Source organism: Littorina saxatilis, linkage group LG12, assembly GCF_037325665.1.
Source record: "Littorina saxatilis isolate snail1 linkage group LG12, US_GU_Lsax_2.0, whole genome shotgun sequence".
Classification (NCBI taxonomy): domain Eukaryota; kingdom Metazoa; phylum Mollusca; class Gastropoda; order Littorinimorpha; family Littorinidae; genus Littorina; species Littorina saxatilis.
Window position 1 is genome coordinate 9,998,664 of NC_090256.1, and position 27,000 is coordinate 10,025,663.

The 27,000-nt window shown below is 42.3% G+C and overlaps 1 protein-coding gene and 1 long non-coding RNA gene across 2 annotated transcripts in view; both read right to left on the reverse strand.

Moving 5' to 3' along the window:
- The window catches only part of LOC138981190 (corticotropin-releasing factor receptor 2-like), a 176,596-nt gene extending 153,582 nt beyond the window's left edge, over positions 1–23,014 (reverse strand). The window contains exon 1 of the mRNA XM_070354029.1: positions 22,756–23,014. Coding sequence (XP_070210130.1) covers positions 22,756–22,882 — 127 coding nt within the window. The 5' untranslated portion in view covers positions 22,883–23,014. The remainder of the gene's footprint in view (positions 1–22,755) is intronic.
- LOC138981220 (uncharacterized) overlaps positions 1–27,000 on the reverse strand; it is a 357,841-nt gene that overhangs the window by 293,644 nt on the left and 37,197 nt on the right. The window lies entirely within an intron of this gene.

Below are 27,000 nucleotides of genomic sequence, written 5' to 3' on the forward strand. Positions count from 1 at the left end.
CTTTGACATGGGGTTAGAGCATCGGTCCACTTGGCCACATACCAAAAATACATAGTGTGACTTCTTTCTTTGCACAGTTTTTGTATTGCAAATCTTTTTGCTGAATTATTTGAGGAGATTGAAAGTCCCCAAGTCTGCCGCAAAACTCAAATACAAAAACAAATCCATTCGGGCAGCCAGGCTGTTGATATTTAAGTTTAATGAAGCCTTTTGTCCCGTGTAAATGCCAGAACAGAACACTCAAACTAGAAGGAATATGCCTTGAAAAACAGCATGATATATGTAACCGTTGGTGGTCTGTACTGAACGCTTTCTTATTGTAGCACATTAATTTTCAGAACGACTACGAATGGGACTTTCCATGACCGCACTGCCCCCCCCCCCTTCACCACACAACACAGTCACTCACCCCACACACATACGTATTAAGGGTAGAGGACAGGGGACTTCTGGATTTAGTCAATTTGTGTTTGTTCGTGTTTGCGTAACTCTGTGAAGGACGATACATGTGCAATCGACTAGGTCAACGCATGCTTTAGTTCTTGGCAGTACTTAGTTTCCGCTTGCAAAGACAATTTTAGCAGTCGGTCCGTAATCAGCAGTGTAATTAACGTTATCGTCTTCTCTGAAAGTATGCCCAGGCGGCGAGGACGTTGCTACTACTTCATGTACTTGTATTTTTGTTCTGGAAATTTCAGTCGTATGGTTAATCTATTCCAGTCAAATTTGTGAGTACAAGAGAGAATGAGTCAAGACAAACCTTTAAAAAAAACCACAGTTAGCTTGCGGGGATGACACTAATGTTCCATAAACTCCGACATTTAAAACAAATTTGACATTTACAGACACATGCAGCAGCTAGAACAATCTGTGTCGTGACAACTAGATAACACTAAAACATCAACCAAGTTACATACACTTTGCCTTAATGCCATCAGTGTAGAAAGTTCTTTTCTGGGGTTGTCAGTCGTAGCCGGCACTATAAAGACTGCTCTCAGTTGTGACATAAAATAGAAGAAGAAAAAACCTGGATACATCCTGGTTGCCAATGTATCAACATTTAAGCATACATGCCAATAAGTAGGTAAATTGTGTAAGTAAATATCACCGCAGGCATTATTCTCAAGAGATTGCTTATTCTTCAAATCAGTCAACACTGCAAATGCTAAACTAAAAATGCCCTAAAAGTATGTGCAATGCCCATGAGTGAATAAAGACAACACTTCTTAATTTGATAGAGCGATTGGTTATTGGTTGAATTAAATCGGTAACACCACGTGACACAATGCCAATGATAGAGTACAGCAGTCAAGAACTAATTGCCACTTCATTTTCATGTGGGATGTTTTGGCCAGCACTTCATCAAAATTACACTTCCATTTGATTAAACTGTACATCGGTAGATTAATTATGCGTGGGTTGTCCAATTCCAATCTGTGTAATTAACTGTGATTAATCTGGCGTCAATGTTTTCGAATTTACGTAAATTCCATTTTCCAGGTTTAGTTAAATGGATTGTTGGTAGATGTTATTGTTCCTAATGCCCAGAAGATTGCAGCGTGGGAGGATGATGAGCAAGATTGTCACAGGACACTGGATTTCCTTGGGGTTTGCGTGTCCAACATCCCTCTCCTCCCACGTTCTTGAAGGCCTCTGTCAAACTTGAATCATGTGCATACGGTTGCTTATTTCCCTCTTGAACTATTTGAATTGAACTGTTACTACGAGTCAACGCTTTTGCTGCTTTCTTTTGGCAGCAGAACAAATAATCTTTATATTCCAAACTGTTAAAGCGATATTTGATTATGCATCCGACTACATCACTCAAAGACGGTTTTCTGATTAAGGCATTGTGTTAGTATTTTTAATTGCACAACTTTTGATTTCTAAACCGACAATACCGTACAAAAAGGTTGGTTTTTCTCTTCTTTTTTAACATTATGAGGTGAAGTCGTTGGTAATGTGGTTTGTCAAGTCAGCTTGAAAGACACGCATTTGCCCATTTGGGTTCCCCAAACTATACTCTGAGAGCATAGTCAGCTTCACTCCGCTTTCGTTGGGTAGGCATGCTGGGTATTTTCGTGTTTCCATAACCCACCAAACTCCGACATGGATTACAGGTCGCCGCCGCCTGGTGGGTTAAGAGTGGAGATTTTTCCGATCTCCCAGGTCAACTTATGTGCAGACCTGCTAGTGACTTAACCCCCTTTGTGTGTACACGCAAGCACAAGACCAAGTGCGCACGGAAAAGATCCTGTAATCCATGTCGGAGTTCGGTGGGTTATGGAAACACGAACATACCCAGCATGCCTACTCAACGAAAGCGGAGAGAAGTTGACTATGCTCTGAGAGCATAGTTTGGGGAACCCAAATGGGCAAACGAGCTCACACGTAACCAACAAATTCTGGAACGAAGAAGAAGAAGAATAAAGGTACATTTGTTGTCCTTGAGGAATTCCCGCTGATGTCTTTGTGGATAGCGTACAGCGACAGAGTTTCAACCGAGAACGTGCTTTCCCTCTTTGGCTTTGTTAATTTGACATTTCCAAATACATGATTGATTAATTCAGCCTTAAAATGTAGACTGCGTGGGTTCTTCACATTGAAAAGGTAATGCGAGTCAACACTCTTCCGTTACGCAAAACGGGAAAGTGTTAACAAAATTCTTTTTCTATAATGTCCACCAGTTAAAGTGATATTTGAACAACCAACCATGCCGTTTTTGCTGAAATGACATAAGACATCACATTTGCAGACATGTGCAGTACACTACGAATGTTGATTTGGAACTGGGGCCACGTACCGCTAGGCGCCTTCCAACATCATGTGTGTATTTTCCAATAGACAGATGATTTTACGACCAAAACGTCCCGTAAACAGACTCTTTAAGCGAGACGGTTAACAATCAAGAGATGGAAAGTCAATAAAAATTGTCGGATGTGGCGGTTTGAAGCCAGCCTAAAGATGATAGACATAGTTGTCAACGGACGTTGGATATCCTATGAAATAATGTGTCTACTATTCATCTCCCCCTCTTGTCCTTAAAAGATGATAGGCATAATTGTCAACGGACGTTGGATATCCCCCTAGGAGATAATTTGTCTACTATTCATCTCCCTCTCTTGTCCTTAAAAGATGATAGGCATAATTGTCAACGGACGTTGGATATCCCCCTAGGAGATAATTTGTCTACTATTCATCTCCCTCTCTTGTCCTTAAAAGATGATAGGCATAATTGTCAACGGACGTTGGATATCCCCTTGGTGTCCTGGGAGATTCGTGCATCACAGGAAACATGCCATGTGGCGTATAACGTTGCATGAATCACAGACTCCATCCCTGTTCCTATGAGGATTGGCCAAACACTCCATATATCACATTTATCTTGTGTCATTTCCTTCCAGCTGTTTCTCCCGAGACCTCTACACGTGACAAACGACTGTGTCTATGTATCGCCCCGTTTCCCACTAGATGTCGGCGGTCATCTGTATTCTTTAAGTGGGCAGGGCACTGCTCGCTAAATCTGTGGGAAAAAGTTAAGGCCTTGAAGACTATTCACTTTTGTATCCTCGAGTGAAGTATTCGACGTTTGTCTTTGTAGATTAGGCTGTTTTTGTGAGAGTTGGGCGTCATAGGGTCACGCATGGGTGTGTATGACGTGTGTATATATTCTTTTCATTCGCAATCAACAAACACACACACACACACACACGCGCGCGCGCGCGCGCGCGCATACACACAGACACACACACACACGCACACACGCACACACACACAAACACACGCGCGCGCACACGCGCGCGCACACGCACTCACACACACGCACACACACACACACACCCACACACCCACACATACACACACATACACACACACACACACACCCACACACCCACACACCCACACATACACACACACACACACGCACACCCACACACACACACACACACACACACACACACACACACACACACGAGATAAAAAGACAGATGACAGTAGAAACACAGAAGAGGAATAGTACACCGTCATCCATGGAATATGTTGTTTTGCTAAACGGATGCGACGCAACACACTAATGAACTGTATCAACATAAATCCTGCATGCATACATAAAGCGCTGTTCATTTGATTAATACCGATTGCATTCATCATGTATATTTGTATACGCCAATTAAGCCTCCATGACTCACAGGTAATATTCTGAACACACTCAATATAATGTTGCGATTGTTGTACGAGTAGCAGCTTTGCCGACTAATGTCTAGTTATTGGCACACCTACTTCTTCTCTTGAAAACAACCCGGCTCACCGTCTCACCGTCTCACCGGCTCACCGTCTCACCGGCTCACCATCTCACATCTGGCCAATCTTTTACATGGGATAAGACCATCCCTCCACCCAGTCACATACAAAACACATACAGCCTGGTCACTGTGGGAATTATTTGTGACCCTCCACCACGGAATGAGTCGCATGTCACCTTTGCATGATTTTCATATTTTTACATTTTTCTAAAGAGTTTGTTATGCTCTATCCAGTGGTGAAAACCGTTTCAGAAAAGAGCGAAAACTGTTCGAGTTATAAACCTGTGACTAAGGTGACCCTCACACTGTTACCAGACACTCACCGGACTTATAATTATGAAGCCTAGTGCAGAACCGCGCGAGGTGACATGCGACTCATTTCGTGGTGGAGGGTCACATTTATGAATTTATCTTGCAAAAGAAGCCAGAGGATGTTCAAGAAATTAATATATATATAACAAGAAATTCCTCCGAGGTAGGAAAAACACCCCCGTTGGTCAAAGGGAAATAACCATTCTCACTGCCACCAACTGAGAAGGTTATTTCCCTTTGACCGTTAATATGTGCCTCTATAAGTCCTTGTAGAATCTTAATCCACCAATAACTCCCTAACCGTGTGTTTGACTGGTCCCAATTTTTGTAAGGACCGTCTCAGGAATGTATAGAACCTGTTCACCAAGTTTGGTGACGATCGGTCCGTTCATTCTTGAGATCTATATGCGAACACAAACAAACAAACAAACACATCGATGTCCCTCTATAAGTCCTTGTAGAATCTTAATCCACCAATAACTCCCTAACCGTGTGTTTGACTGGTCCCAATTTTTGTAAGGACCGTCTCAGGAATGTATAGAACCTGTTCACCAAGTTTGGTGACGATCGGTCCGTTCATTCATGAGATCTATATGCGAACACAAACAAACAAACACATGGAGCGAATCCTATACACACCCCTATACCGGGGGTGTAATAAAACATGCCAACAGTGCATACAGTGCACCCAGACTCTATATTTTGGGTATGCGGCCGAATAGAGGGATGGTCATATCCTATGTAAAGCTTTGCCAGATCTGAGAAGGCGAGCCGCACTGTTTCATGAGGAGTGTGCTTTTAACCTTCGCCCGTCCGGGTTATCGACTACACACGGAAGTCATCGTGGGGCCGTGCGGACCCACGCTTCTTATTTCCATCTTTGAGAAACATGGCTTCGCACGGCCCCACGATGTTTGTAGTTTAAATATGACCTTTTTTCAATTACTTCTCGCTGAAAGTTTAGGACATAAGAGTTTGTTAGGTGCCTGAGGCATCCTTAAAAGCTCATTAAAAAATTCCAACTAGTTTAAGAGCTATTTGCAATTAAACCCCCTTCTGGGTCCACACGGACCCACGACCTCCGGCGAAGGTTAAACGATGGTTAAAAAAAGATGAGACAAAAAGACCATAATATTTGTGCAGCTGTTCTGACACACAAAACTACAACAACAACGGGAGTACTGAAACAACTGGAATTCCTGACTCAATTGACACTTGCTTATTCTAACCGGCGCGTCTAGTTATCACACATGTGCCTAGTGTGAGAGAATTACATTGTAGCCGGCCGTCTGTGACAGTGACATACAAAGGCCAACAAAACATGGGCTAAACTGTTTATTTTAATGTATATTTGATGACGAAGGATTAAGACTTGGGTTCCCTGCATGCAGCTTGTGTTAATGAATACAAATGCAATTGTCTGACTATATCGACGGATCAGTTGAAAATTAGCTCAACGGATGGCCCGCATATATATATTTATTCCCCCCTCTGCTTCTTTACCTCTGTAAACTTGTAGAGCTAGTTATTTTTCGATAATGACCCAGCAACCAAACAAATAACGAGCCAGCAACCACCTGAATCCTCGATAGTGCAATGGGTTGAGAAGCTGTTCTGTTTCGGTACTACTTTTGCGACTGAAAAGTTCCGAATGCTCTAAGTGTACGGAATATAAATCGCTGGAGCAAACAATACTAACATAAGCCATTTAAACTAGCAACAACAGGCCTGAGTACATGAATCTCCATATACAATCTATGAGTTCGGTTGTTTTCTGAATCTAAATGTACCGTGCACAAACGTTCATCACAAGCAAATTCCCAAGGTAAGTAACTCATACTTTGTCTAGCGACAAGAGTAGTTCCCCTTCTTGTCACTCAGTTTCTTCGGGAACACTGACTGCAATCCGACGGTCAGTTTTCAACAATGTTTCATTTTATAAACAGATCACACACAACCAAATGCACACATCTCATCAATTTAAACAACATAAAGCGGTTTCATACACTATTTTCCCCAGAAAACTGAACTTCATACAGTAATTAACGTTGGAACACGGGTGCAAATGTTCGTCTGCTAGTCCCATTTGACGAAAGAACATTATCCTAAGCGATACTAAAACATAAAAAGAACACACAATATCTGCTTTTACCGCCACAGCAGAATAACAGCATATCTGTGTACTTGATTTTTATTCCAAAACAGGGAAACTGACAAGAAGTGTTAACAGAATGGAATGATTTGCACGGAACTATACAACCGCGTTGACTGGTTGAGTGATTCGGAATCGATCAAACTTTCGCACAAAAACTCCTTTTTTTCTTTGAATAACTGAAGAAAGGACACCTCGTCTCAGTGATTATTAAAAATAATGGTCTCAGTTCGCGGTCATGAAAAAGCTCGCTGAAGCTCGCATTTTTCATGATCCGCTAACTTCGACCATTATTTTTAATAATCACTGAGACTCGGCATGTAACCTCTACATATATAAACATTACATTTCAGTGAGTCAGCGAATGTTATGAACCTAGTTTGATCAACGGTAAACCACGTGCGCGTTATCACACAAAAGGAAGCACATGACTTTTTACAGTGATCGTTACAAACATTGAATCAATTCTATGAACACCACGTGCTTGTTTCATGCGTCAGAGGAAAGCACAGTAATCCACTGTCCGTCCTAAGCAAACTGTAATAGTGACTGCGACAAACAGTATACAAACAATATACTGGTCTACCGGCGTACGGCACGTGTTCCTGTCACATTTTTAACTGGAAGTAAATGGATAATCCCCTGTCCATGCTGACCAAACAGAAACGGTGACTGTATGTGACAAAAAGTAAACGTCTAGAAAGCATAGCATAATCTTCGTTTTCACATCTCGAAAGGAACCGGAGTGTTTTGCTACAGTCACTGATCCTGACACCCTTGACTGCTAGATTGCTTGTTTTATGCTTGTTTGCAAGTTTGTTTGTGAGTACTTAGGATCTTTTCTTTGGACAAGTTTTTGTTGTTGTTATTTTGTGGAACAGTGACTGTGAGAAAATTAATTGGACAAAATTATAGCACGTGGTTGTTTTCACACTTCAAAGGGATCTGCAGTAACCGGCTTTCCGTTCTGTACTCATAAACGCTTGATATCATCATTTTCCCCTTTACAGACTCTCTCTTCACCTCTCTACGCCACTTGTTTTACGAGCCTATTGCTCAAGTGACATGTTTTTACACTTATGAAACAACAAGCTGGCTTTTATCTTTACACCACTTGTGCTGATCTCATAAAGCACACCACTTTCGGAAGGCTTATTATGATTACCACCTCCACGCTAAGTCGTAAAAAAGGGAGGCCACGAGTGAGCGTTAACAATATCAGCATTATTATATGCGCCGCTCTTGGTGCAGACGAGAAGTTTCAGGTTGGAGCATGTCTGTAAAAGACATTTATGAGTAGGGCGTGAGCTCATGTTGCCTGTGCTACATCACAACATTGACACGACGATTATTCTGTCACAACACATCAATTATCAATGATAATTATGTAATGATTTGTGCGAATTAACACATTCGTTGGCGAAACAATAACCAAATCGCTCTGCAGATAAAGTATGCGTGCTTGAAAAGCTTGGCATGTAACAGTACATCAGCAGTGAGTAAGCGCGTGAACATACAAATCAGGACAGGACACAAAGCAATTTGCCTGGTCTTCGATAGCTTGTCGCATGCGAAGTCACAAACCTCATTGTCGCAGGTGCTTTCTTGTGTGCGAAATCTACCCGTAGTGTCGCAAAAATGCGACACATTCGAGTGCCCGGCCCTGACAATTAAGTCAAGTCAGGTCAAGTCAAATTTTTATTTCTAGAAACCCCATGGGGGTACATGAAGAAAAAAATACAAAAATACAAAAATACAAAAACAAAAAACAAAAACAATAAAGAGAGGAATGCAGGTGTGTTCCATCAATATATATTATACACATAAACTAGTTCCGTTGAAAAAAAGTGCCTGGCCCTGACACCAATATCAAGTTTTGTAGTGGGATAACGATTTTGGTAAATTGGTTTCGATGAATGACATAGGTGTCAGTTTTGAAATTAATTCAGCAAAAATGTCCACTGTGCACTAAAAGCAGCCAGCCTGTAGATGTCTGATAAGTCTCCAAGTGGACGGATGCTCCTATCATAGGTTAAACGCATTGATGCATCTATGGTAATATACACGAAAATCCGTAGTATCTTTAAGATACTCTCCGAGTCTCTTTAGTATAGCAAACAAGACAGAATAAACACTGACAGACAGACAGCTAGGGACGAGCACACTGACAGACAGACAGCTAGGGACGAGCACACTGACAGACAGACAGCTAGGGACGAGCACACTGACAGACAGACAGCTAGGGACGAGCACACTGACAAACAGACAGCTAGGGACGAGCACACTGACAGACACCTAGGGACGAGCACACTGACACACAGACACCTAGGGACGAGCACACTGACAGACAGCTAGGGACGAGCACACTGACAAACAGACAGCTAGGGACGAGCACACTGACAAACAGACAGTTGGGGACGAGCACACTGACAAACAGACAGCTAGGGACGAGCACACTGACAAACAGACACCTAGGGACGAGCACACTGACAAACAGACACCTAGGGACGAGCACACAGACACACAGACAGCTAGGGACGAGCACACAGACAAGCGGTCACGCAAGGGTAGCTCTGTGCAAACAGACACTTCCAAGAAAAGACTCGCGAACAGATGAATACAGACAGACGAAAAGTCTAATAACACGAATTACGGTCCGACTTGGTGCGGTCTCAACGCTTCCGGATGAGGTAATTACGGAAGGCACACACAGGCACACGCCCACGCCCCGAGGCATGCATTGTGGATGAGGCACAGAACGTCTGCCTCTTGCCACGGACTGGCTGGCACGGAAAAGGACAGATGACTGGAGCAATCAAAGGCAAAGAAGATAGACAAAGAACTGAGAGACTGGATGATTTAAACTACTGACAATGAGCTTACAGAGCACCAATAGGACAGACTGCCAGAATGACTGACAGAAATGCAAAAACATATAGACCCCGACTGCTAACGTTCCAACATTTCGAATAAAAAAAAACCAAGAATAGTAGGTTATTGAAACGTTACATTATTGATAAACAAAACGTTACATCTACAGTACGTCTGCTATCATATGTTAATATATATCTTGTTTTTATAGTACAGTATTTGAACATTGCCTCGCCGGCATCTTGCAAGCGAGTCACGTTTCGTCGACGATTGTGAGGCAAGTTCGTTATTTGTATCATAAGTGTTTGTCTGTCTGTCTACTGAAAAGAAGACTGACTGACAGACTAACCCAAGAATTGTTGGCACATTGACCCGAGACAGAATGACGGACTGAACTGCGGTAGATCGACACATTGAATTGATACAGACAGGCAGACTGAATCGAAGACGAAGAAGACAGACAAACCGCTAATTGCTTTGATCAGCCACCTAGCGATAGCTTGACATCAAAACTGCCAGAGTTACAGGAAGACTGAGACAGACCAACTCATAGATCCCGAACAGACTGAAGGGACTGGGTGGCCGAGTGGTAACGCACTTGCGCTCGGAAGCGAGAGGTTGCGTGTTCGACCCTGGGTCAGGCCGCTATTTTCTCCCCCCTTTCCTAACCTAGGTGGTGGGTTCAAGTGCTAGTCTTTCGGATGAGACGAAAAACCGAGGTCCCTTCGTGTACACTACATTGGGGTGTGCACGTTAAAGATCCCACGATTGACAAAAGGGTCTTTCCTGGCAAAATTGTATAGGCATAGATAAAAATGTCCGTGTGACTTGAAATAAAGTGTAAAAAAATTCCATCTCACACGGCATTAAGTCTCAGGGCTTGGAAACATGAATACACGCATGCAGGAAAAAAAAAATGGGTAGCGCCGTATACTGTATGGCAGCTCGCTTTCCCCAGGGAGAAAGCAGCCCGAATTTCTACATAAAATCTTATCTTATCTTATCTTATCTTTTCTTACTGTCATGAGTTTAACACTCTGATAGACTAGCGTCAGACAGATTGATACATTACCTTGATACAGGCTGTTCTGAGACAAAACAAAGCGAGTATGCTTTTTGATAGACTGACTGAATGACACGGGAGAGACTGCCAAATTGACCCGAGACAAACTGACTACAATGTAATCGATTGATTGGAGAGTGAGTGACAGGGAAAAACAGGTCAGACTGAAAAGCATTGAGTAGACAGACAAATAAACATCTGCCGACAAACAGACCAACTGCATGTCAAACAGACAAACAGATGAATAAAATCAGACATATTTAGTCTCTCGAAAAAGCCTACCGCCGATTTTGCGGCGCAAGTCATCCAGGCAAAGCAGCAAACTATATCTCAGGAGACAGATAAAAGCTATAACGCCCGCACATACACACACAAAAACACACACACATACACAGTATTTCAGTATGTCAATCTGCATGTTTGTATACCCGTGTGTGCCTAAGTCAACATGCCACCCGCCAGGCACAACGGAGGGTCGAGTTGTGTGCGAACTTATGATAGATGAGAGGTGAGAGGTACTATCAGAGCTGGCGGCGAAAAAAATAAACGTGGATTTGGAGGTAGAAAAAGCGAGCGTTGCTGCCAGGATTAACTCGGATCAAAATGTCAGCACTGTAGTTCTAGCGGAACTTTTGTATTTTTACCCAGACTCCGTGTAGGTTCATGGTGAGTCAAAACTCAGGACGCCCCTGCCACTAAGCAACTGATGCAACTGATGCAACTGAATCCGGTTCCAGCTGGTACGTACCAATCGGTTTATAAGCAAATCTAGCAAATACGATATTGTTATGTCTCGTTTGCGAAACAATTAAAATCAAAACAACAAACGCTTTATTGTCCATCAGAATGAACACGTCAGAATGGAAACAAATGTCACTGTCACAACCAAAATTGCCTGTTAAACTTACATATTATTAAAACATCATTAAAACTTTCATTGCGTCAAGAACGCACTAACAGCATTTTCTTTCTGTCCTTCCCTTCTGTCAATGCATGTTCTCTCAGTCTGTCCTTTGTTACTCAGAAGATCGTTTATTGTGCCAAATTAGGCCTTTACAGACACATTTCAAGTCTTTAGTTAGTTTCTGCTTTGTGAACAATTTACGCCGGCGTCGCACATTTCCGTCGCACAGAGGATTTTGATTTTAAACAGCCTAACAACGGTTGGTGGCGGGCGGGGATCCCAAAACACACAGGTGTGCACGTGTACAGACTCTCAAAAAGAAGGGAGTCCCCGCGGCCTCAATTTCGCGGTGAAATGCACAGCTGCAAATGATATTCATAGGACAGTGTCTTCCAGAACGTGTTTTCTGTGCGTTGTCTCTCCCAAGTGGTAATCACCCAGGTCCAGGCTTCGGGTCCCATAGACGCAAAGATACTATCAGCCTCTGGTCACAGAAGGTTACAGAATTGTGGCGTATATATGCAAAGTATATATATACTGTGGCCTACACACAGACATACAGTAATGAAGAACTGCCAGTAACAATAGAAGCGTTTACACTGGATAACTATTGACGCAAAAGATGGAAGCTGCTTAGGGGGCTGTCACACTATAACGTATGGCAGTAACTTAATATGCCGACTTATAAGAATGTTCATCGAAACGCTGGAGTGCGTTTGACATAAGTTAGGGGTAGGTTTGGTATAAGTAGCATACGTTAAAAGCACGCTGGTATAAGCTCGCATAAGCTAGCATACGTTGTTGTACGCTGAGATCGAAAAATCAGTTTGAACATGTTCAAAATTTGTGGACGTATGCCGACGTACTCTTCCTACGTTCGGCATACGCTAGACATACGCTACGCATATGTTAAATACGTGACAGGTAGTTTACTCATACGTCGAGATACGTCGAGATACGCTAGCATGAAGGTGTACCATACAGCTAACTTATCGATAACCTATTAGTAACTTACTTGTAACCTATATCTAACGTGCTAGAAGAATGTCTGATGATCGTGTAACTTATTGAACGTGTCGTTAACGTACAACTAGCGTATCATTGGCGTTTTTCTCTCCCTGTATATATATACATGGGGGCATGTGAGTAGATTAGAGCACTGTATTTGTGATCGGAAGGTCGCAGGTTCGAATTCGGGCCGGGACGGACACGGGTCAACTTTATGTGAAGACCCAGAGACGGAAACGATGTCCCACCCCCGTGTCACCACAATGGCACGTAAAAGACCTCGGTCATTCTGCCATAAGTGCAGATGGCAGATACCACCTAGACACGCATACATCAAAAGACGTGAGGGCGTAAAAACTCAAATTATCATATAACCCATATCATGTCCTTAAGAGGCGTAATATTTAGCCTGTAGGACATGAAGCATTCTCTCTTTCTAGATTACATCACTTCTCCGCCTGTCCCCAGAGAGCAATCTTGGTTGCTCGCACAGTGTGGAATGATGGTCTGAGATTGACGCAATATTTATTGTGATTGTCACGTGATCGTTCAAAGCGCGCCGAGCCCGCTGGCATAGTGCTTTTAGTTATGCGCTATAGAAATCTCCTTAATAAATCAAAAATGCTAAAATATTTATTTTGCTCCGCTTTTATCTCGCGGTTCTGAAAAGAGTAAGAGGACATCCCCTACAACGTCCAGAAATCAGGGTGTGTAAACCTAATGGAAGTCTGCGTTTGTAATCACGTGTTACGTCAATTTTGTGAGAAACGGTCGCTTTCCTTACATTCTACTGGGTACTGACATTTACATTAGATGCCGTGTATCCCGATGTGCTGAAGGTGTAAACTTGAAAAAGCTATTTTAAACAGAAATAACACAAAACTACATTTCACGACATGAAAACAGACGCATATAAGTTACACGTCCCTTCATCCAATATATCGCGCGGTGTCTCGTCCAGACAGGGTCAATGAATATGATGACGTCACTCGAGGGTCTGCGTTGTTCTCGCGGCATGGATGTCAGATGGTGAAGGCTACCGACAAAACAAAGCTCCAATGTTTCAGAGTTCATAAGTGACCAGGATACCTCTGACACACATTGGAAGTGTTCGTCTTCACACAGTTTCAAGTTGTGAAGGCACTGTCCATGGCCTTGTTCATGTTTCTCGTTACATCTTTTAAAAACATACGACAGCGATTATCCCCCACAATCGACTTCGCTTACATTTTGCTAGAGTGTGACAGCCCAATTATACTTTGTCTGTCATATTTTCAGAGTGTGACAGCCCCATTATACTTTGTCTGTGATATTTTCAGAGTGTGACAGCCCCATTATACTTTGTCTGTGATCTTTTCAGAGTGTGACAGCCCCATTATACTTTGTCTGTGATCTTTTCAGAGTGTGACAGCCCCATTATACTTTGTCTGTGATCTTTTCAGAGTATGACAGCCCCATTATACTTTGTCTGTGATCTTTTCAGAGTGTGACAGCCCCATTATACTTTGTCTGTGATCTTTTCAGAGTGTGACAGCCCCATTATACTTTGTCTGTCATATTTTCAGAGTGTGACAGCCCCATTATACTTTGTCTGTGATATTTTCAGAGTGTGACAGCCCAATTATACTTTGTCTGTGATATTTTCAGAGTGTGTTGAAACGAATGTGAAATAAACTGAGAAATCTAACATACTGGCTTTATGACACAGAATGTTGAAAATGATAACATGCTATGAATTATATAAACGAGGGTTGGGTGATTGAATGATCTGACCGATCAGTCACAATCACAGGACCTATTGTGTATGTGGTGTAAATCTCTGTTTTATGTTTGTTGTAATGATGTGTTTCTATTTGAATTATTGTAACGTGTCTTTTCGATATGGCTGGAAATAGCGCAATTACATGACGTTTTCGTAGGCTAAAATTGGATCAGTTTCTCTATTTGCATGAACATATTTCCTCAAGCATCCCAGCAATTTTAACCAAATAATGACACAATGCAGAACACAGGCACCCAATCGCATATAAACAAATTTAAACAATTGGCCGCGACATGTTTTCACAGACCTGCAAACCGTACCATTACCCCCATTTTTAAAATTGGCATCAGAAGAGATGAAAGTGATCGTACTCCGGAAAATATGCATGTTGACTGATATGAAAGCGCTGTTTCAAAGTGTTCACAGTCTGCCATGTCCGAAAATAGATATAAATATACCTTCACAATGTTAAAATTATGACACTCAATAAGTACAATTATTTGCATTCGGACGTAATGGTAAGCGCGCGCGTATATAAACATCGCCCCTTTTAGTTGCCTCGTCCCTTCCGTTTACAACAAAAATCCGAACACGAAGACTGATCCCAATACGAACTCTTTTACTGACAGCAGCAAGCCTTAAAAATCACTAAAGCCTGAAGGCAGTCAACAACAGTGGAAGCGAAGATATTTTTGGACTTAAACATTAAACAGCAAATTGCGTTGCGTTTCTCACATGAACGCTAAGGGGGATAAATGTTTGTGTATGTACATCCGTTACCACACTTGGAAACAAACACGCAGGCAATTTAAAACATAAAGAAGAATTGTTCTGCATATTACACACACACACAAAAGCAAAAATAACACCTTGACTCTTAGCGGACAGTATTGGTCTGACCGTTTGGGGAACATTCCTGGTAAATTTGACCAATCTGAATAATCTTGGGGAATCCCCTGTACAGGTACCTAATGTGGACGCACGAGGCAAAAAGCACCACAAGTATCGTAATTAAATAGATGAAAGTGGGTGAATGCGCTTCAGGGCGCCGCTTCTCTCCGGCGCTGAAAACAAACAGTAGTCGAAAAGCACCACACCCGAATACCGAGTCGGGTCACGCTCGTTTTCGCGAAGCATGCGTCCGTTAGAGTAAACAAGGCATACTCTATATATTTTTGAATTCAGGAGAAGATGAAGAATACAATGCTATCTTTTTTTTTTATCAGTTTCTGAAAATTCGATTTTAATGACAACTTTAATGAGCAAACTAACTAACTAATTTTTAAGCTACCGAGTTGCAATTGTACGGACGTCGTCGAAGTATGCTTGACCAAAATTTCAATCAATTTGGTTTACAAAATTAGGGCGTGACAGTGCGGCCTCAACTTTCACTAAAAGCCGGATATGACGGCATTAAATATATTTATCGAAAAAAAAAGGAAAAAAGCATCTCGGGATATCCCCCAACAGCATCATGTGGTCGGCCCAACGTTGGACCAACCACAGCGTCTTGAGCGGGCCAACCTAGACAGCCGACTCGGCGTCGATGCGGCCTGCTCATCGTATCTGGGTTGGGCCAACGTTGGCATCGTGTTGATGCCAACTTTCCCCCGATTCTCTGCCGACGAATGACGTGATATGTTCTAAAAGCCCGACCATGCTCGGTGTTCCCCCGTTTCTCTGCCGATGAATGACGTATTATGCTTTTGCCCGCGCCTCTCTCTCTCTCGATCATGTGCTGATCTTCTGCCGACGAATGACGTTATATGTTTTAAAAGCCCGATCATGATCGATGTTCCCCCGCTTCTCTGCCGACGATGACGTAATTATGTTATACGTTATGTGTTTTGCCCGCCTCTCTCCCGATCATGTGCCGATGAATGACGTAATAATTATGTTCTTTTTCAGCCACTGATGCCACAAAAGCAGCTATAGTCTGTTTCACAGAAGAGTTTTTAAAGCTTTTTTGCAATTTTCCAAAAGGGAAAACTCTTTACGTGTGCTCAAAGAGCGAACCGAGTATGATTGACCAAAAGAGCGAACCGAGTATGATTGACCAAAAGAGCGAACCGAGTATGATTGACCAAAAGAGCGAACCGAGTATGATTGACCAAAAGAGCGAACCGAGTATGATTGACCAAAAGAGCGAACCGAGTATGATTGACCAAAAGAGCGAACCGAGTATGATTGACCAAAAGAGCGAACCGAGTATGATTGACCAAAAGAGCGAACCGAGTATGATTGACCAAAAGAGCGAACCGAGTATGATTGACCAAAAGAGCGAACCGAGTATGATTGACCAAAAGAGCGAACCGAGTATGATTGACCAAAAGAGCGAACCGAGTATGATTGACCAAAAGAGCGAACCGAGTATGATTGACCAAAAGAGCGAACCGAGTATGATTGACCAAAAGAGCGAACCGAGTATGATTGACCAAAAGAGCGAACCGAGTATGATTGACCAAAAGAGCGAACCGAGTATGATTGACCAAAAGAGCGAACCGAGTATGATTGACCAAAAGAGCGAACCGAGTATGATTGACCAAAAGAGCGAACCGAGTATGATTGACCAAAAGAGCGAACCGAGTATGATTGACCAAAAGAGCGAACCGAGTATGATTGACCAAAAGAGCGAACCGAGTATGATTGACCAAAAGAGCGAACCGAGTATGATTGACCAAAAGAGCGAACCGAGTATGATTGACCAAAAGAGCGAACCGAGTATGATTGACCAAAAGAGCGAACCGAGTATGATTGACCAAAAGAGCGAACCGAGTATGATTGACCAAACAACAATAACTTAGGCACCACACACCACCACACATAGAAAATGTCCAAAGTGATGAGGTGGCAAGGACATGAGGTCATGCCCCCGCAGATGCGGTCATTGACTCATGAGAATTACGTCACTTGTAAAGGTCTTCGGTACCAAGAAAGACTTTTTTTTTGTCCCGGTGTGACTCTTTTTACGTCATCGTCTGGCGTCAAGGTTGGCCCATCGGCGGGCGGACCACGATGTGCCGGTGATCGTCTGGCGTCAAGGTTGGCCCATCGGCGGGCCAACAAAGATGTGCCGATCATCAGCATCGTCAAAGAACTAGGACGATCATCATCATCGTTGCTCTGCCGACCCTAATCGTCGTCGGGCCGACGACAGTCTGTTGTCTGGGTCATACCCAGGAACTCTCATGTCAAGTTCCATTAAGATCGGTTCAGTAGTTTTCTCGGAATCGCTCTACACGCGCACACACACACACACACAAACACACACACACACACACACACACACACACACACACACACACACACACACACACACACACATACACACATACACACACACACACACACACACACACACACACACACACACACACACACACACCCTGGTCTCGATTCCCAGTCTATGTTAAAACATTTAGTCAAAACTTGACTAAATGTAACAAAAGATGGTTTTGTATCGGCCGACAGTACAACGTACCTTCCCCCCAGTTCTACTAAAATTATAAACAAGGATGACTCTTTTTTTCACCTTTTTTTTTTCATCAACGAGATGTTTGAAAACCCAAGCATGATCAGTGTAGTGAAGTATCTTGGGAGTGTGTGGATCTCGTGTGACATACTGTTACATACATATAACACACTAGAGGAATACCCGGCTTCGCCGGGGTGAATCGCGAGACAGAGACAGACAGCGTGGCGGTTCACCACAATCACCTTTGAAGGCGAAGTCCTGTCAAACGGGATTGAGAATTTTAGAGCTTATTTCTTAGCCCTATATTATCTGCTGTGGCTTCTCAAATGCCAGAACATACAGACAGACAAAAGCCGCTAGACCACATCACAAACAGAACTCTACAATACACAGGTTTTTGCCCACACACACACACACAAACACACACACACACAGAGAAGCCGTATATATAATATATGCATATCTGTATCTATAAATATATAGAGATAGGTGAGAGTGTATTTTTCGCGTGGCTATAAATTGATTCGACCTTTTCACTTTGACAGTAAGAACAACTTACGGGTGCAAGGGAAGCGTTGTGGACAGCGCAGTGGACAGCGCAGTGACATTCTAAAAATAGTAATAGTAACTTACAAAGCCACACGAAGGAAGGGAGATAAACGCCAAACACTGGAGAAGATAAGGAAGAGTTACTTATAATGGTGAAATGAACACAAAAACCAAAATCAGTTCAGCGCTGCGCGCTGAGAGCACGTGTTGAAATATCTCATCGATAATATTGTGTCCGGGGTGTAGCTGAATACGGTGTCCAAATTTGAAAAAGATCCAGCGAGAACTTTGGCGTTGTGATGTGGTGTAGCGGCTTTGGTGTGTCGGTATGGGGGCCCGGGTAGCTGAGGTGGAACCAAAATCGGTTGAGCGCTGCGCGCTGAGAGCACGTGTTGAAATATCTCATCGATGAGGTTGTGTCCGGGGTCTCTCTGAATAAGCCCACCAAATTTGAAGCAGATCCATCGAGAACTTGGGCCGTGCATGGCGAATACACAGATACACAGATACACACACACACACACAGACACACACACAGACACACAGACACAAGTCGTATATATATATATAGATTGTAGCCTCGTGCGCTTGATTGCTTTACTCCCACGTAGATAATTCAACGTTAATTTTAAATATATGTAAGTGGGTAAAAAGCGTAACATAATAAAAGAAGCACCATCAACAGAACAAATTTGCATTTAAAACTAAAAACATAGATATAAACTCATAGTTAAAATTCTTTATACAAAAAAATTAAAAAGAAAGAAGAAAACAAGTCGCGTAAGGCGAAAATACAACATTTAGTCAAGCTCAGTCGAACTCACAGAATGAAACTGAACGCATTGCATTTTTTCCGCAAGATCGTATACTCGTAGCATCGTCTGTCCACCGCTCGAGGCAAAGACAGTGAAATTGACAATCCAGAAAAGCGCGGTAGCGGTTGCGCTGAGGAGGATAGCACGCTTTTCTGTATCTCTATTCTTTTTAACTTTTTGAGCGTGTTTTTAATCCACACATATCATCTCTATATGATTTTGGAATCAGGAACGGACAAGAAATAAGATGAAATTGTTTTTAAATCGATTTCGGAAATTTTATTTTAATCATAATTTTTATATTTTTTAATTTTCAGAGCTTGTTTTTAATCCGAATATAAAATATGTATCTGTTTTTCGAATCAGTAAATGATGACGAATAAGATTAAATTGTTTTTGGATCGTTTTATAGAATTATGTTAATTACAATTTTCTGATTTTTAATGACCAAAGTCATCAATTAATTTTTAAATCTCCAAGCTGAAATGCAATACCAAAGGTCGGCCTTCGTCAAAGATTGCCTGGCCAAAATTTCAATCAATTTAATTGAAAAATGAGGGTGTGACAGTGCCGCCTCAACTTGAAAAACAAACAAACGGATATGACGTCATCAAAGAAATTTATCGAAAAAATGAAAAAAAAATGTCAGGGGATATCATGCCCAGGAAATCTCATGTAAAATGTCTTAAAGATCGGTCCAGTAGTTTACTCTGAATCGCTCTACACACACACACACACACACACACACACACACACACACACACACACACACACACGCACACACACATACATACACACACACAAAAAATGTAATGTGATAGAGGATGAAATACATTTGTTGGATAAATGCACCAAATATACTTCCATTAGAGAAAAATTCATATCAAGCATAGCCTATTCAGGCCAATACACTCTTCCCAGCCAAATATTACAAATACCCAAACTACAAACCCAGCTAGCACAGTTTGTTTACGAATGTTTCAAAAAACGGTGATGTTTTCTTTTACTACAGTTTCTTTGTTAATTAATTATGTGCCTTATAAACTGTGTGTTTCATGGCAATAAAGATTATTCTATTCTATTCTATTCTATTCTATTCACACACACACACACACACACACACACACACACACACAGACACAGACACAGACAGGCATAAAACATTTAGTCAAAACTTGACTAAATGTAAAAAGTACAGAAGAAAAAAAAATGAAACCCACAATGTAAAAACGTAGCGTCAATATATGTTTTTTAATCATGGGCGATCATTGCTAATTAGTGTGGAATGAAAATTAGACAAGAATTTTAAAGAAGGACAAAAAGTAACTAAGGACAAAAAAAATGGGAAAAAAGGGAAAATTAACGATCAAAGACATAGATAACCAAACAATTAAAAAAAATGAAACACACAGGGACAAAACTTATAAGAACAGAAAGTGGGACGAAACGCACGCAGGTTTGTTCCCCATTCGAACTTACGTTTTCCAATACTTTAAACAAATACAAATAAAAGGATGATAGGAGGTGCATGGTATAGAAGACAGACAGACAGACAGACAGACAGACAGACAGACAGACAGACAGAGAGAGAGAGAGAGAGAGAGAGAGAGAGAGAGAGAGAGAGACAGAGACAGAGACAGAAAGAGAGACAGGTGGAGAGACAGGGGGAGAGAGACACAGAGAGAGAGAGGCAGAGAGAGAGAGAGAGAGAGAGAGAGAGAGGGAGGGGGGGGGGGTACAGACACGCAGACAGCCAGCCAGCCAGCCAGCCAGCCGGAAAAAAACAAAGAGAGCGAATGGAATAAACACAAAAAAGAAATAGCACGACAAGATAGTCATGAACACTGAACAAATAACAGACGCCACATTAAAAACAAACAAACAACAATCTTTCATTCAATGCAACTTCATGGAGACACAACATTCAAAGTAAAACAAGGGGAGGGAGATGTGTGGGAGAAAGGGTGAGAAGGAAGGGGGGGGGGGGGGGGGGTAGGGGATGTGTTGGCGGGGAATGATAAACTTAAACACACAAATTTGGAACCCTTGATTTATTCGTCATTTTCATGTGTAGGCTATACAGTTGATAAAACGGAATATCTCGCTGGTCACCATAAAGGGCAGAATATACCTGCGCAGTTTCAGCGGCACAGACGACGCACTGCATATTATTTATGCCGCGATAGGGATTATGACGAGTACATAGCCTGTTTTCCTTTCACGCAACGTGTAGCGGGCTGGAATAATGTGTAGTGCGTCGTCTGTCCTGCTCAAGTTACATGGGTGAGCGCCAGGCCTAACCATCAGATGTTATGGTGTATGTACACGCAATATCTATATTCGCTGATCATAAACGCCATTATTTACTCTTGGTATGACGTGGAAGTAGATACGGTTGAATTGGGCCTTTTCATCTAGAAAAAAACACAAACTCAAAGAGCCCAACCACCAAACAAATTCCGAAATTACCCTAACAAGATTAGACTGATAATAGGGTCACCAAGACCAAGATTTATGCCGGACACAAGTGAACATTTTGACATTTATTTCATCAAAATGATCTGATTCAGCACGGACATCAATCAGGATGTTGATTCTCGCTATGTGTCAAGGTGGCATAGGCCTATGGAGGTGTTTATCCTGTGAACAAGTCTCCAAATATCACAGGATCTAGGAGGATAAGGATAAGGATACGATTTTATATAATCCTGTGACTATATATTATAGTCGTGTGAGGTTACCCTCATGGAAATTCGGGCTGCTTTCCCCCATACACGCTACCCGTATTTTTTTCGTCTTTTTCCTGCATGCGTGTATTGATGTTTCCAAGCCCTGAGACTTTTGCTGTGAACGTGGGTTCTTTATCGTGCGCATGCGGCCACCGAAGAGAGTCTGCACAAAGTTGACTCTGGGAAATAAATCCCTCGCCGAACGTGGGGATCGAACCCATGCCGATAGCGACAACTAGTTTTGAAGCCAGCGCCGCTATACCGACTGAGCTATTTCCCCGCCCCTGTATTTCGAGGGTCTGTACCTTCATGGTTAATATTTACTTCGGAAAGACTGGAGACGAACACAGCAGGGTCATGTTGGACAGGTGGGGATGTACTTTTAAAAATGCTGAAGGAAAAGCAAGAGCAAAAGTTAAAAAAATCAAAAAATCTATACACAACACAAGACATCCGAAGGGGGCGAGAGGGAAATGCACAAGGAAACAAATTTGTATTCAATGCTTCACAATTTAACTCCTTCAAAAGAATTACAAACTAGCCATCAAAAGTCGGTTTAGGCTAGGAATTTCAAAATCTGTATTTACCCTGAAGACGCCGGAACAAGAGATGGAGATTTGGAGAGCATGAAGAGCACCGTCATTGTTACCGCGGGCAAAATAACAACAACCAACAGAATATGCAAATAAAATAAACAATAAACCACAAACACAAAAGACACATGTATACGTTCAAACACGAGAAACCAAAAACGAACAAAAAGTTCACAATTGCAAAACCCAATGCTCTCAAAAAGGAACGACAAACTTACCCTCTATTGTCGTTTTAGGCCACGAACACTCCCCAAAAATGACAGGTGAAAGGTGTCGGTAGTACGTCACATGACGTCCAGAATTGTCCAACTCTACATCCACATCCACGTCCATGGTTCCAGACATTGGACGCTCACACTTTCACAGGTCCGAAACACCTGGCGTATGTTAACAGTACTTCCCTCCCCGTTAACACAGGTAAGTTGGGGATATAGCGCCGACACAACCACCAGTTTACACGTGTGACAGAACGCGAGCTCTGGGAGGTGTAGGGCTGGCGGAGACCAGTTGCAGCTGAGAATGAAACTGTTCAGTGTCGGTGAGTTTGGTTTTTCTGTCTCGCGCCGAGTCAGTCAGTGTGCGTTGCACACAGCTGTGCACGGGACACGGTAATTTTGCAAGCCTGGGATGCAGATTATTTTGAGGTTTTTGAGTACTTAGTGGTGTTTCTTTTTCTTCAAAAAGCGTTGTAGTTGTTTTTTTAACACTCTTTTTAAAGGCTCCAACCAGTAAATAGACCACTTAGTCAGGGAGTCAACTTTTGTCGAAACAAACAATTCTGAAGTATTAGGAGCGCTGTTATTGGTTATTTCGCTCTTATGTTGGGTGCTGCTGCTTGTTGTTGTTCTTGTTCTTGTTGTTTTTATTGTTGTCGTCGTCGTTGTTGTTGTTTGGGTGATTGTGATTGTGGACTTTGAAAGTGCTCAGTTGTCATCATTTCCGTAAGCTACAGTTTGTTGGTTGGTTGGTTGGTTGGTTGATAATTGTTTGTTAGCGTCCTTTTAACCGATATTGCTATTTGTGACTGATACAAGGGCCTCAAGCTACAGAAAGAAGCGCACACCTACTTTCAAACTCACAGAAAAGCTGCCAACACTTGCCGCGCCGGTTTCACAAAACACAACTTGTTTAAGTGCATACCATTGGTGCCGACATGCCTCCTTGAGACTCAACCACTCGCTACTAGGGGGTCCCGGTATAAACATCATAGTTAGGTAGGGCAGGCTATTTCTAAAGAGCATCAACACCGTATGATGTACACAACACACAACAGTGTCTTGGCCCTAGAGTCAAAGTTCGACAAATGAAGTAAACCTGTTTTGCAATTCGGCAAAGAAATTCGCTTTGTGCCGGGGTGTTTTAGTAACCATGTAAGGCACCTCAATTGCTTTCCGTACAAACAACCATCCAAACCACCATATCCGTCCGGGCTTTTTTTACATGGCAGTTGACCATCCTTCCATTTGATAACATAGACCAAAACGCAAGCCATTTGTGACCCTCCACCACGGAAGGAGTCGCATGTCACCTTTGCATGTTTTTTGTTTTTTTACATTGTTTTTAAAGAGTTTTTTATGCTCTATCCAGTGGTGAACACCGTTTTAGAAAAGAGCGAACGCTTTTCTAGTGCGAACGCTTTTCTAGTTATAAGCCTGTGACTAAGCTGACCCTCACACTGATCTCTGACACCACCGGGACGTATATATTAGGCCTAGCGCAGAACCGCGCCAGGTGCCATGCGACTCATTTCGTAGTGGAGGGTCACATTTATTCCCTGTGCATATCGAGTAGAAGTTGTTGCTGAATTAATTTCGTTCGTGACGCTTACGTCAATTTACAAAACTAGTTTGTTTGTTTTTCAAATTCCCACTCTCCAAGGAATGCAGCGGGGCTGTTGATTTTATGTATTCGTTCAAGTGGAACGATGCTCGTTTCATACGCAAACATCTGGAAAGAGCTGTATCGGTTTGCGTCATCGTTTGGTACGGGAGAAAAATATCTTTCAGAAAATGCAGCAACTTCTATCGGTAACTCGGATAATGCAGCAAATTATATCGTTCACTCAGATAAGGCAGCAACTTCTATCGTTCACTCAGATAAGGGAGATTCTATCGGCCACTCAGATAAGGCAGCAACTTCTATCGTTCACTCAGATAAGGCAGCAACTTATATTGGTCACTCAGATAAGGCAGCAACTTCTATCGTTCACTCAGATAAGGCAGCAACTTATATTGGTCACTCAGCTAAGGCAGCAACTTCAATCGGCCACTCAGATAAGGCAGCAACTTCTATCGTTCACTCAGAAAAGGCAGCAACTTATATCGGCCATTCAGAAAAGGCAGCAACTTATATCGGCCACTCAGATAAGGCAGCAACTTCAATCGGTCACTCAGAAAAGGCAGCAACTTATATCGACCACTCAGAAAAGGCAGCAACTTATATCGACCACTCAGAAAAGGCAGCAACTTCTATCGGCCACTCAGCTAAGGCAGCAACTTATATCGACCATTCAGATAAGGCAGCAACTTCTATCGACCACTCAGAAAAGGCAGCAACTTCTATCGACCACTCAGAAAAGGCAGCAACTTCTATCGGCCATTCAGATAAGGCAGCAAATTATATCGGCCACTCAGATAAGGCAGCAACTTATATTGGTCACTCAGCTAAGGCAGCAACTTCTATCGTTCACTCAGAAAAGGCAGCAACTTCTATCGGCCATTCAGATAAGGCAGCAACTTCTATCGACCACTCAGAAAAGGCAGCAACTTCTATCGACCACTCAGAAAAGGCAGCAACTTCTATCGACCACTCAGAAAAGGCAGCAACTTATATCGGCCATTCAGAAAAGGCAGCAACTTCTATCGGCCATTCAGATAAGGCAGCAACTTCTATCGGCCATTCAGAAAAGGCAGCAACTTATATTGGCCACTCAGCTAAGGCAGCAACTTATATTGGTCACTCAGCTAAGGCAGCAACTTCAATCGGCCACTCAGCTAAGGCAGCAACTTATATTGGTCACTCAGCTAAGGCAGCAACTTCAATCGGCCACTCAGCTAAGGCAGCAACTTATATCGACCATTCAGATAAGGCAGCAACTTCTATCGACCACTCAGAAAAGGCAACAACTTATATCGGCCATTCAGAAAAGGCAGCAACTTCAATCGGCCATTCAGCTAAGGCAGCAACTTATATTGGCCACTCAGATAAGGCAGCAACTTATATTGGCCACTCAGCTAAGGCAGCAACTTATATTGGCCACTCAGATAAGGCAGCAACTTATATTGGCCACTCAGCTAAGGCAGCAACTTCTATTGACCACTCAGATAAGGCAGCAACTTCAATCGGCCACTCAGATAAGGCAGCAACTTCAATCGGTCACTCAGAAAAGGCAGCAACTTATATCGACCACTCAGAAAAGGCAGCAACTTATATCGACCACTCAGATAAGGCAGCAACTTATATTGGCCACTCAGCTAAGGCAGCAACTTATATTGGTCACTCAGATAAGGCAGCAACTTATATTGGTCACTCAGCTAAGGCAGCAACTTCTATCGGCCACTCAGAAAAGGCAGCAACTTCAATCGGCCACTCAGAAAAGGCAGCAACTTCAATCAGCCACTCAGAAAAGGCAGCAACTTCAATCGGCCACTCCAAAGTGAAGAGGGGATAATCGTGAGGTGTCAATCGATAAGCTGAGACTGAACGTGACGTCTGGGCGACTCTCGCAAACAGGTGAACAAGTAATGGACGAACATTTCGTCACTGACCAATCGAAGATGCAATGGCCTGAATGTTGCTAAAATAATGAAACAACAACAACAACAACAACTCACAACAACAACAACAATTACTACAAGAAAGGTACATTTATAGAACGTTTAGTTATTGATAAAAAAAACGTTAACATATTTTTTCACTGGAACCTCGTTCTGTTCATCTTAAAAAAAATGGACGAACATGGTACACAACAGACAAATAATAATGAAGGTTGTAGATACCCTTGTGAATATCATTTTTCTAGCATGTTGACAGTCTCTTTGTTTCAGATCTTTTATTTATTTGTTTATATATTTCTTTGTTTTGTTGTTTTTGTTGTTTATTTTATTTTATTTTTTCGCCAGTTTCAAAACTATATTTTGAGAGATAGAAAGAAACATCTGTTTTCTTTAACCAGAAGTACATTATAATAAGAAGTAGTCTACCTGTGCTTTAGGGCCTACCTCATGGTGTACACGGTTCAGCAACACATACTGATACCACTCAACGCTAATCCCAAACTATGCTGTTCCTACAACGAACATCGAGCCAGCCGCTAAATAAACAGACGCAAGAGCAGCGTTCCAAGCTCATCTAATATTATGCAGAATAACCCCACATCTTACGTTTACCACCACGCAAGATACGTCATTCACAAAAAGAAAATTCCTCGAAAACTTTGTCGGAAAACAGCCGATTTGTATTTA